Source organism: Neomonachus schauinslandi, chromosome 4 (assembly GCF_002201575.2).
Source record: "Neomonachus schauinslandi chromosome 4, ASM220157v2, whole genome shotgun sequence".
NCBI lineage: Eukaryota > Metazoa > Chordata > Mammalia > Carnivora > Phocidae > Neomonachus > Neomonachus schauinslandi.
This window is the reverse complement of record NC_058406.1, coordinates 178,909,317-178,922,218: the sequence shown is the minus strand read 5'-3', so window position 1 is coordinate 178,922,218 and position 12,902 is coordinate 178,909,317. Positions and strand designations below refer to the sequence as shown.

Sequence of the window (12,902 nt, the reverse complement as noted above, 5' to 3'; positions counted from 1 at the left end):
AGATCAAATGACTCCAGAGCCCTTTACAGCTTTTCCAGAGCTTGAAAAGAAGCCAGATTCCACCATAGGAAATTCTTAAGGACACTTCCCAGTTCCATAGTTGAAAACACATGAAATCAATATGACACCACTAAAAGGGCTATGCATCCCTTTCCACAAGTGCAGGGAAAGTGTGCCCAAGCCATGGCCGACCTGGCAATTGCCATCAGGAGCTAATCGGCTGGGTTCCCGATCCTGGAAGTAAGATGAAGCTAGGTGATATAAAACTGTACAGAAGATTCTCCCCGTTTGCAATGATTTAGCAACCAGAGAGGAATTTTTCATCTTTATGCAACATCGAGAGATTTTTTTATGCCCTAGAAGCCCAGCACAAGAGAACCAAGCATAATGTGTCGGTTAGTACAAGCAACAGCTGTCTGCCCAAAGAGACCCACTGCTGCGTCAAAACAACCTTAATGTCCAATGATAGGAAAATTAAGAAGGAAATGGTGGTAAATTTCCTAAATGGATGTATGCATGCATAGCATTATATCAAAAGGGTAGAATACAACATGGTCTGTATATACACTGCAATTACTACCGTGTAAATGAACCGGTATTGGAAGGCAACAGATAACACAGGAGTTGCTCAGAGCCTGAACAGGGGGTGCAACAAGTATTAGCTAATTTGCATGAAAATGAATATGCAATACAAAGCCTACAAAAGCACTACAGGATTATGGATTTTTTTTTCCATATTGTTGGTCTTTTATTATGTACCTGTGAGTTAAATAAGAAGGAGTGCTATAGTAAGTGAGTTACGCATAATAGAAACTAAAAACTCACTTTGTCCAGTTGCCAGGGATTGGAGTGTATATAATAAAAATTCATGAATTGAAACCTGGGATAATTCAATTCTAAAAGCGCTAATAATAGTGTAACAATCACTTCCATTTATTGAGCACTATCTGGCAAAAGACAATCCGCTAAATGTTTAATATACATTGACTTGTTCAATCCACTTAGCACTCCTAAACGGCAAGTGGTATTTTTTTGTACCCATTTTAGAGGTGAAGAAGGTAAGGTATGTTGGCCACCATCCTGAAACAGCAGTGGGAGACAGAGTTTAAACCCAGGTCTTAGCGCCCACGTGCTGCCACCATCTGCCAGTGGTGATGTTCAATGTGTGTCAGCTGCGCCTTGTTCCTGTCTTACATTCTGAAAGGCACGTGACTCTCCTCTGCCTGCCTTTTCCCGATATCTAACAGATGTGGAAGACACGCATGCTGGAGAACGCATGGATGGGGCACCTGGCAGGCCTGAGGCTCTGAAACCCATCCCAGCACGAGGCACAGGAAGTTTCGATCACTCCAGACCCATGTTCTGCCGATTCGACCCAAAGGCCTGCTTCGGGGTCATGTCCCAGGATCAGTGCAAGCAGCATGACGTTTGGGCCATCTTCATCCCACCACTTGAGGGTCAGGCTCCTCCTCTCTGCCTTTACGGTCTCACGAGCTACCCAGTACCTGGGCCTCTGTGTGCTTTTAGTAAGGACCTCACTCCTGATATGAAAAGAGCTCAGGTGTGGAGCCAGACGTGTCAGAGCTCCGGCCCTGGCCTAGCCCCACGGGGTCACTGCTGATCATTACTGCTCCCGAAACTAATAACGGGGGGCATGTTCTGAACGATCAGACACTGCACCAAGCACCCTCTAATCTCACTGAATCCTCACAACAACCCTTCCAAAGCTGCATTTCACAGATGAGAACCCTGAGATTCTGAGTGGTGAGCTGACTGGTCCAAGATCACCCAGCCCGGACCCAGGGTCTGGCATCCTGAGTCCATCGCACCTGGTCGCTCATCAGCAGCAGCTGGTGGGATGGGGGGCTGCCTCGGAAGCAGAGCACCCTGCCATCGACAGGAAGTTCAAACTCTGAATCTTCCTCAATTTCCTTTGTTCCCCAAGTCCGCTTTGATACAATCTGGTTTTGGTGGCTGATTTCTGAAACGGTATCGCCACTCTGAATTCGGGAATCTTCCTCCAGCCTAGCCATGGGCACTAGGATGGCTTAGTCGCAGCTTCTCCATTGTCATTGGTGCTCTCCTGTCCGCCAGGATGGGAGGGCCTCTGTCATGCTTACAACTTCCTGCTTACTAGACCCCCACCCTTCCCTGCCACCCCGACAAAAGTCCAACTACTGAAACTGAACCCAAGGAGGAAAGGGGGAAAGGCTCCATCCTAATACTCAGGCCAGCTAGGTTTGGAACCTGGTGTACAGCCAAAGAATGCTCCCAGAGGAAGTGAGTCTGGAGTGGGATTCTGAAGCTAAGAACAAGGACTTGGCAAGGAGAGAACAGAGAACATGTCTAGAAGGATCATTAGCACGTCTCCAACTTCAAACCGGGGGCAGGGGATGACAGTGTGGGCAGAAGGAAAAACTGAGAGGCTGGGGGAGGCACGGGTCTGGTGGAGAATGTCGGGACGCAAGCATCTCTACTACGAACACACTGTTCCTGAAAGCTCCATGCCCACTCTCCTTCTAGGCACGGGTCTTAGGAAACGGACCATTTTGTTAGCAGCAGGATACGGTTGAGTCCTGTAGGACCCTATGGTATATGGCATCGTCCCTTTCATGAGGATCAGAGGAACAAAGACTTCTCCATCTTCAATAGAAGAAAAAATTGTGTTATTCTGAAAAACAGGTTTACTTTTATCTGATGGAAACCAAATAACTGAGAGTGTTTTCTCCAAGTGTTATAAGGTGCTTGTAGACAAATATGCAGCCCCTTATATTTGTGAAAAGAAAACTTTATAGAATGAGTGGTACGTAGCAAACTTTGCCTTGTTTTATTCTTATTTTCTACCCTTATTTTGCCTCCCCTATGATCTCCTCTATTTCCCGTTTCTATCCCGTTCAGGGCATGTCAGAAGAAAGGAAGAAGAGAAAATCAGCACAAAACCTTAAAAATAAAAAAATGACGTATTTCATCCAGTGGAAAAGGATGTGTCCCTTCTGTTAAATTAAAGCAAAACCTCAGGAGGATCGTAAGAAAGTTCTCAAAAAAGAAAATCATAGTGCAAGGGAAGGAGTGGCAGTCCTGAGTTGATGCTCAGACTGTGACCGACCCAGAGCTAGAGAAATCACAACTCAGGTTCAGTGGAATACAAAATGTCAGGCCCTGCCAGGCACCTGGTCCTAGTCGCATGCAGAACAGCATCCATGCCCTGGGCTCAGGCAGCAGACCCCGCTACTCAGTCAGATTTTCCACTCTACCCAGAGACAGTCCCGCCAGAAGTCTAACCATCGATTAATAAATTAGCAGTTTAGGTGCCAGAAGAGAGCTCCTTCAAGTAGGAGGACCTGTCATGGATGTTTCCTTTGAAGGTAACCGATGGTCAGTCTTCGAAGATTCCTCCACATGTTCTGTAATGATGTCCCCTTGCCACACACTAAGATGCATCTGATCCTTCTCACTGGATTATCTGATTTGCATGGGTGACCAAGGATCTCAAGTAAGACTGGTTGCTAAGAAAGTTTGAGTTTTCTTAGTCACTAAGGACAAGAGCTGATAAACCAATTAACTGAGTTTTAGCATGGACCACAAAGGCCTGGCAATGGCATCAGCCCTTCAGACCTTGACCTCCAATCTGCTTAGCCAGAATGCATTTCTCTATTAGTGGCTGGGTGAAGGCAGTAGGGAAGGTGGGGTAGAGTTGGAAGAACCAGCAAAGCTTACTCTACACCACGACACGGTTTTCAAAGTCACCAGCCAAACAGGTGTTGTTAGCCATGGCCTTCAGAAGGCAAAAGGACCTGCTTCAAGCGGCAAAAGCTATGGCCACGCTCAAGTGCAAATCATCACCGAGCACATGACAAACCCACAGCAGGTTGGCAAATGAGCTCGCCATAGGTTTCCGGCCTCCCCTCCAGGCCCCACGCAAATAAGTCAGCTGCTTCATGCTCTCCACTTGAATGTCCCAAAGAAAGCCTCTCAGATTCAGTATTCCAAAATCAAACATGCAATTTTCCTTTTCCAAACTCATCCTGTACCATGTACCTAGAAACCAGACGTGGGCTTGACTCTTCCTCTCCCTCACCCTCCACCTTCACCGGTTGCTGTGGATTCCACCTCAGCAATGTTTCTCTAGCCCTCCCGCCCCCTCACAGCGCTCTCCATCACGTGCTCTCGGTCCATGCCAACATGGTCTCTCACCTGGACCTGAGCAGGAGCCTGCAGACCCCACAGAGCTGCCTCCCTGCACCCCCTCTGCACTTCCCCGGCCAGTCCATGCTTTCCTAAATTCAAAATATACCCAATCTTCCCCCATAGGCTCAAAATCCTTGATGCAATCTCGGGGACATACCAATACTAAAAAATTACCCCCTGCTTATCTGAAATTCAAATGTAATTGGCCATCCAGTATTTTGTCTGCAGCCTTAGGGATGAAATCTAGACTCTCCCCCGTGCCCTGTGGAACAGCGGGGCCTCTCACTGCCCAGGTCGGCTTATCAAGAAACCCCTGAATAAGGCTGGGCTTCCAGTAACCAACTGCCCAACCCTTCCCATGACCTTCCTAAATCGGAATTCCCCCCGAGACATGCTTGCTTACAAAAAGGAAAGGATCCCATTTCAGGAGTAAATTTTGTTTTTGTTTGTCTCTCTTAAACAATGGATGCTTAGTCTAGAACTTTTGCATTTAACTTGACTGCCCTCTCATGGAAGGAGCTGTGAACTGTGCCTCAAGCTGGCCCCGCAAATAAGTTCTTGAACGCACTGGTGATAAGCATAGACTGCAGGCCTACTGTGCACAAGGCTCTGTGCTGGATGCTGCAGGGAAAGATACTTGAATCAAGGTGGTGTGGGATAGTAAGCGCAGCCAGGCAGTTCTAGCGCCCACTGACTCTGCTTCCCAGGGTGAGCGCCTTAGCCTCTGTGTTTCAGATTCCTCATCTGTCTGCTAGAGAACATAATTATTTTTGTAAGGATTAAAGTAGGCAGAAGGTTGTCAAATTGCCTGTATAGAGTAAGCACCCAGTTGAACTTGAACTGAGCACACACTGGTTTGCATTAATGAATATCAGTTAACTGGGCTTTGGGGAAATTCTTAGGTGCACACAGGCAGGCTATTCTCTAAGCCTGGGAGGAAAAAAAAAACAAACCCAAAAACCTAATTTACATTTGTTGCAGCTGGGTGATACAGGAGGCATCCCTATGGATGCATAATAATTTGCATTTGTCTTAGTGGTTTCATAGATGAGGCCTCATTAAATCCTCACCAGGACCTAGTGCGCAGGGAGTTGTCCCTGTGTCCCCACCCCGTATTTCAGATGGGGACCCTGGAGTACAGGGACACAGAGAGGGTAAATGAACAGGTCACATTGCCAAGCAGTGGCAGAGTTAGAATGAGGATCACAGGGGCAAATGCAAGGGGGCCAGGCAGGTAACACGGATGGAAGGAGCAGGCAACAGGACTGAGAGGGACCCGGAGTGCTGGAGCTCTGGACCGCGTGTGATCAGTCCAAAAAAGAACAGTTCAAGGACAACTTCTTGGGGCCATGGGGGAATTCAGGAATTCAGAATTTTGTGTATTAAGTTAAACGTAAGAAATTGCTGATGTTCAGCTATTTTTACTTACGCAAACAGAAATTTCATGGAGTTCACTTGAAATGCTCCAGTTTTTAAAATAGTATACAGCTCAAATAAGACTTGTCTACGGACAGCTCCCGTGGCCAGGCTGCGAGCCTGTGACCCCTCCCGGCACAGCCCATGGGAATTGTCTCTCTTGGAGAGGGAAAGAAACGGGTGACCTTGGAAGCCAGCCACACAGAGGCTCAGGTTTTCCAAGAGAATTCCCATCAGTATTCACAGACTAATACTCCTACTGATGTCCCTCAGGGCGTTTCAGTCATGTCTGAAGTCTGTGCAGGCCCTTTACATTGACCAAGTGGCCATCTTAAATAACCAGAAGCAATCTGATTATTTGGGCCAAGATCTATCACGCATCTCCCTTTGTACATTTGTTACTTAAATCTTTACACTTATTTATAGGTGCCTACATACAAGCAATTTACAAGAATGCATAAATATGATCATGCCCATGCTCGCAAGAGTGCCATCTTCTCTCCTTCTCCGCGGATTCCCTTCTCCCTACCCCTGTTTCTCCACAGCAGCTTGACCCTGCTGGTGGCCAAGATGGTGATATACCACCCAGCGTACGCTGATGCATACAGTGCCCTGTGCTCACCTAATCCTGTACCGACACAGAATTGCATCACCATCTATGCACGTAAAAGGGTGTGTGCTTATTTGCTTGGTAAAAAGGAAATCATACGAGCGCCTTGTATCTTGTATCATATTATCATAATATATGCTACAGCACCTTCTCTCCAAATCAACTGGGAGAGTTCCAAAGCATTCTGTTTAACGGCTGCATAAATATTTAGGGTGGTGGCCCGTTTATCCAGCCACCCACCTTGGGTCTCTCAGTCACTTTGCTCCCCGTTTTCAGCTACAGTGAGAAACAATGCAGTAGACATCCCAATACATATGTCTTCGCTCTCTGGTCTTTTTATTTCCATGGGCTGCCTGGCCCCGGGGCGGGGGAGGGGGGGTTCACCTATTTTTAATTCGAATGGCTGTTGCCAGCTTGCTTGTTTTGTTAAAAATATTGTTGTTCCTTTAGATGTCCAGCAGCTTATGAGAGTGAGGCCTCTCTCAACCCCCACCAGACTGTGCCTCTGAAACCCCAAAACCCCCAGTCCCGGCGTGAGCATGAGCTTTGGCAGGGGATAGGGAGAGATGGCCCAAGATTGGGCATACCCCCAGAGGCCGGCTCCCTTACCTGTTGTAGCTCTGAACCAGGTCAAAAATCATCATGTCCGTGGTGTTGACAAACTTGCACTGGACAGGCATGAACCCGCCATCTGGAGAACACTGCGGTGGTGACTTGTCTCCCACCCCGTGGAGGAGACGGCGGTTTCTTATCTCACAGCTCCTGGGACCTAAACATTTCCGAGGAAGAAATGTCAGGGCTTAGGTAGGAGTAGGTGCATACGCTTCTGCAGTCCGGATGCAGACGTTCACCCTACACACGTGACCCAGCCCCACACAGAGACGGAGTCCTGCGCGGGGGACTTGCCAACGCTCGCTGCCCTCCATGCTTATGCTTCGAACAACCAGCCAGCAAATCCTGATTGTCCGCCACGTGGCAATGTTAGCAGTGATAAAACCCTCCTAAACTGCTCTCAGTTTCTGTACTGAGGGCCAGGGCCTCTGCCTTTGGCCAGGGAGACCTGACGAGGTCTCGGTTCCGTGTGGCAAGCTGCGCACACCGGGGGACGTGTGGGCTGCCGGCGATCCAGAGACTTACACCGAGTCGGCCTCCCCGGCTGGCGCGTCCCGTACACCTCCATCCCTTCTGCATCCACACACCAGCACTGGTCCCGCCCCAGGTCGCACTGCACGGGCACGTAATCCCCCGAATCCTGACACTGGGGGAAGTAGGCCGTGGTCGTGCCGTTCATGTAGCCGCTCAGCAAGATCCGCTGCTTCTGCATCTGGCAGAACGACGGACCTACAGGTGCAAGGAGCAGGGTCAGACGATGCTCCAGGGAGAGCATCAGGCTCCCTCCCTGGAGACAGGGATGTGTCCTTCCCACCCCATGCAGAGAGCGAACGACGGGCCCACGACCCAGGGATCCTCAGAGCTGGCAGAAAGCTCAGGGCCAGCGCTCCGACTGTCCAGCTTTATCCCAGGATTGCTCCCAGCATCCTGTGCACCAGGTCAGGGAAGGGCGGCCTCCACTGTGGCCCATCGGTCCACCGGACCCCCCATAGCCCGGGCACTGCAGAGCGGAGGCTGAGCACTGACAGAGCTTGTCCGATCACATTCCCGCACCCCTGCCCACACCGTCGTTGTGGAGCCCTCCCTGAACCACTCTGGGCCTCCCTCCTTTTCTATAGGGTCGAAACACGACCACCCTCCTTGATGCATGAGATTAGTGACCTTGACAATCACTACCCCTGCTGAATACCTACTGTGTGCCCGGGGTTTGATATGTGCCTTAAATCCTGTGAGCAGATCTTACATTCCTATAACAGACGAGGGACCACAGCTCAGTGAGGGCATGGGACCGGGCCGGGGTCATTCATCCAGAGCGTTCTGGGAGCCAGCCTGCTGCCCAGGCTAGCCAGGCTGGCCGTGAACAACCCCGTGCCCCAAACAGGGCTTTTCTCCTCAAAGGAGATCTTTGGTTCCAGGCTCAATATCACCATTTAAAGATGACCAGCTTCCACTGACCTTGGTTTTAGGCTTAGGTCTGACATGCTTTACAGGGGGGCTGTGTTTCTTTGACTACTCATGATAATAATTATTTTAACAGGGAAATTTTCACCTAAGTCTCAGATTTTAGAAACACCTGAGGCGAGAAAACACTAGGTGTGTCCGTGGCCTAATTCTGCTTCCAGAGGCCTTGGATGTCTGGCCCTGTAGCTTCCTTGGCGCCAGGCAGGTAGCCCGAAAGCGGGCCAGCTCAGTACCTGTTTGCTGGACAAATGACTTGATGGACCCACTGGATGTTCATAGCAGTCCTGCGGGAAGTAGGGCCTCATGTGTGGGACTATTATCCCAGTTGGAAGAGGAATGTCCGGCAGCCCAGAGGGAGGCCTGCCGGGTCACCAGGACCCTCCTTCCCCCAGACACCCCCTCTTGCACTCACAGGCCACGGGCCGAGCAGGCTGCCTGCTGCCCGGCACCTCCCGGCCGTCCGCATCCACGCACCAGCAGGAGCCCCCATCATTCTGACACTGGATTGTCCTGCGGGCAGAAGAGACACACCACACGAGCGGCATTACTGAGGCCCCGAGCCGCAACCCAGCTTAGTTTTCCTCTTCCTTTTGGGTCTTCCAAGTTTTAATTTGTTTCAATTAGGGAGACATGGAGTGGAGAGGGGTGGGCGACGTAGCGCCAAAGCTGGCCTTTTCCTGTCTTGCTCATCCCTGCGACATCTCAGCCGTCCATCCTCCGGCCGCCCCACCTGCAAGGTCTGTGGCAAACGCCCGCCCTGCCGTGCGGCTGCCACACAGCCGCTGCAGGGGGTAAAGGCAGTGTCCTGGTGGCCCAGGGGCGGGCGAAACGTCGGTGAGGTCTGGGAGATGGGAGAGCAGAGCCTTGGGCGTGGGTTACACAGGGAGGCACACTCATGGGTTGCCCGGGGCAAGTGGTGACTGCAACGAGGCCCGCAGGATGATCAGGGGTCCTGCTAGGGGCAGAAGGAGGTCAACAGTGCTCGGGGTGAAGAGAATAGCGCAGGCAGGCCTCCTGAGGAGGACCGGGGGGGGTGGAACTGCAAGTGACGGGGAACAGCAACATGAATAAGGGCCACAAAGGTGAGCCTCCCGTCACTTCCTGTGCCCTTCTGACTCCCAGATGCCCAAGCAGGGGCCGGACCACAGGGTCTCTGCACTCTTGGGAGGTGTAAGGTGCTGCTGGGGGCATTAAGAGCACATAGAAAATGAAGGTAGGTGACAATATTTCACAGGGGTTTCCCAGAACGCAGTCCATGGACAGGGTTCCCCTAGTCAGGCCCACACAAACGATTCCTGTGCCGGAATGTTCTGCTGGGGAGTTGTTGAGATTATCGCTCCATTCTATAGGGAGAGTCCAGGACGCACATTTACATTAGGGCAGCCAAACCCCCCTTCCAGAGAGGAGCTCACAGTGGGAGACAGAAGCGCCTGGCGCAGATCGCTGGGCTCAGCAGGGCTTGGAGGCAGGGCCGCAGGCCTGAGTCCAGGCAGCTTGGGCATCCCTCCACCTCTGACTTCTCAGGAGCACCCACCGAGGACAGGAGGCGCCAACACATCAATCCCCCCACACCTTTCATTAAAGCAATTACGCTGCAAGTTTTGGCAGGGAAAGAAGGGAAGTCCTTGGTCCTGGCTGGGATGAAGCAGGGACCGGGGCGCTCTGGGTCAGATTATCCAGTGTCCATCAGCCTGAGGAACAGACCTGGGAGGCGGGCACCCCCCAAGTGACAGTGGCCACATGTCCTGGACACAGGCAGGGGAGAGTGAGGGAACCACGCAGAGTGGAGGGGAGGGGATGAGATAAGCTTTAAGGTCTCTTAGGGCCCCAGGAGTCCACAGGGCTCAGGAATCCTTACTGGTAGCTTCCATCTTCTGCGCACTGAGGAACGTGGTCTGCTCCCTTCACAAAGGCCTCCTCCCTCCGCAGCTCGCAAGGACGCAGGGGCTGGGCGTCCACCTGGTATTCTGGGGAAAAGGAAGCAGCTCAACAGGGAAGAGGGTGGATGGGATTCCGGTAGCAAAGAGGTCTCCCCAAAGCTCAGATGCTCTCCTGGGTTGTATTTCTGGCACCATCAACAATCACCTTCTAACTTGTAATTTGACAGTTATTCACACGTTTCTAAGTATGCCCTTGGCTCATTTAACCCCCAGCCTCTCCTGGGAAGGGAGGTCTGCATTTTACCCTTGGGTCACTAAGACGGTGACAGGAACCTGCTCAAGGTCACATAGTTGGCAAGGGCAGGATTCAAAGTCAAACCTCAAACCCCGCGTTCCCTTGAGCCTCAGTGGGGTTAGGTCTGAACACCAGAAGGAAGGTGTTCTTGGGTTTATCAAGCCACCCCTGTGGGCAGGACACCTTCTTGGCCCAGGTCGGGAATGCAAATGAATTAGTAACTCCCACGTATCTTCTCCACTGAGAAAGCATGCGACTCGCAGGAGCTTACTTCGTCGGGAGGGAGGTGTCACTGGCTTACTTTTCCAACAAGAAAACTGAAGCTTAGACTTCTCCAAAGTCACCCAGCAAGTGGCCGAGCCGCTGCTGGAACTCACGTCTATTTCACTGAACAGGTGAATTTATCTTTTTCACTACCTGCGGACTACTTCTCAAATGCCTCACATGGATGACCTCGGCCTGAGATCGCTAAGGGAATAAAAAAAAAAAAAATGCCAGTGCCAAAATTCACTAAAAAGGTGGGGTGAGCTAAAATTGAATTAGGAAGGTCTGATTTCCCATCTGCTCTCCACCAATCCCTGGTTCTGTGACCTCAAGGAAATTCAGTCCACCTTTCTGAACCTCTGTCTCTTCATCTGAAATCCCTCGTCAGGACGTTGTGAGGACTGAATGAGATCCCAAATGTCCCGAGGCACTGGGGCAGAGCCTGGCTGACTTCAGAGCTGCAGCCTGAGAGCTCCCTCCAGACCCTCTCCTCCATGGCCTTGGGCTCGTAACTCACCGAAGATGTTGGCCGACACCGAGCAGGCTGAGCCCAGCAGACTGAAGACCCACAAGGCCAGGGCCATTTTCATGGGCCCTTCTGGGGATGAAGGGGTGGAAGCCACTGCCCACCCCCGGCTCTGGCCAGGGAGGCTTTATAGCACCAACCCCGCCCGCGGGCACTCAGCGGAGCCGAGCCTGCCTTGTTTTCTCTGCTGGTCACAAGGGGTCCTCCACCTGCGTCTGCTCCCTCTGAGGACACTTGTGTGGCCAGTGGGGGACAAGACTCTCCTTGAGGCTCCGTGGAGCAGAACAGGGCTGGGGTGGCTTTGAAAGTCATCTTTACAAAAGTGAAGGCCAAAGCTCTACAGCGATGGGTGCAACAGGATCACCCCTCCCCCCCAACTCCGGGGGAAAAAAGCATTTCTTCCTCCCTTCTCCCCCCTCAAGCCCTCCTTCCTTCCTTTCTCCCTTCCTCGCTTCCTCTTTCCTTCTTCTCCTCTCCCTCACGCGCTTCCTTCCTTCCATCAATATTTTCTAGAGCCCCCCCCAGCAGCAGACACTATTCTAGGCAATGAGAATATGGCAGGGAACAGGCAAAGTCATTAGTATAGAATATAAGAATTTTAGTGAGGGAAGCCAAATACACACACACACATTCCTATTCATACTTATTCTCCTCTCCCCCTCTGTCCCAGGACTTCCAATTCCCCAACCCAGAGGCAGCAGGAACTGTACCTTCCACGTAGAGACTATAAAGCAGTATGTTTTCTCTTAGTAAAGCCAGGCTCCTTCCTTTACTCCTCTCCCTGCGTGACCATGGAAAACTCACCTCATCCTCTTGAGCACTGCCTCCTTCTCTAGAAAACAGAAGTAAAAGGAGAATAATAATGTGTACCTACTTGCTAGGGATGCTGTAAGGGAATAAACAGGACATTGAAGAGTCTGTGCTCAAGCTAGCAGTTAATATTACTGATTTTGTCATTATGCAAACGACACGGTGCCAGGGAGTGACAGATCCGCAGAACACCCTGCAGGGTGAGGGGCTGGTGACAGGTGGGGGCAGGGGTGCTGGGCTAGCGGGGAAGACCCTGCTGAGGATGTGGGAGGGAGGGTTGGTGAGAGTCTGGAGAGATGCTATCCCAGGGGGGGGGGGGGGGGGCAGGATAGGCTGGGGATGGAGCACGGTTTGCACCCAGCACAAAGATGAAGGACCCTAACTGCAGAACAGTGGGCTGTTCTATCCAGGAGAGATGCCATGAACATTACCAGTGTTAACACAGGTGAAGTGCTTAAAATAGCCCCCGCATGTCACTACCCAACATTGGTTACCTTCATCATTATTATGTTCATGATACAAAGTACAGAAAGTAAAACTCAACAGTTATTTTAACTGTCAGGGAGTGGGATTAACAATGGGTAAGAAATCCTGTTCTGTACATCCTTCCTGGGGAATCACATGTGCTCTAGGCTCTAACATCCCTAACTCTAGCTGTAGCTCTAGCTTAGCCCCAGCCCCAGGCCCAGCCCCAACCCCAACCCCAGGCCCAGCCCTAGCCCCAGCCCCAACCCCAGCACCAAGCGCAGACCCAGCCCCAGCCCCAGGCCCAGCCCCAAGCCCAGCACCAGCTCCAGCCCTGGCCCTAGCACCAGCCCCAGCCCCAGCCCCAGCCCCAGC

The 12,902-nt window shown here is 51.5% G+C and overlaps 1 protein-coding gene across 1 annotated transcript in view; it reads right to left on the bottom strand.

Moving 5' to 3' along the window:
* Window positions 1-11,310, bottom strand: part of TG (thyroglobulin) — a 239,796-nt gene extending 228,486 nt beyond the window's left edge. Inside the window, exons 1-5 of the mRNA XM_021688468.1 lie at window positions 11,244-11,310; window positions 10,146-10,254; window positions 8,700-8,797; window positions 7,352-7,555; window positions 6,824-6,983 (exon numbers count right to left, since the gene is read on the bottom strand). Coding sequence (XP_021544143.1) covers window positions 6,824-6,983; window positions 7,352-7,555; window positions 8,700-8,797; window positions 10,146-10,254; window positions 11,244-11,310 — 638 coding nt within the window. The remainder of the gene's footprint in view (window positions 1-6,823; window positions 6,984-7,351; window positions 7,556-8,699; window positions 8,798-10,145; window positions 10,255-11,243) is intronic.
* Window positions 11,311-12,902: the final 1,592 nt, after the last annotated feature.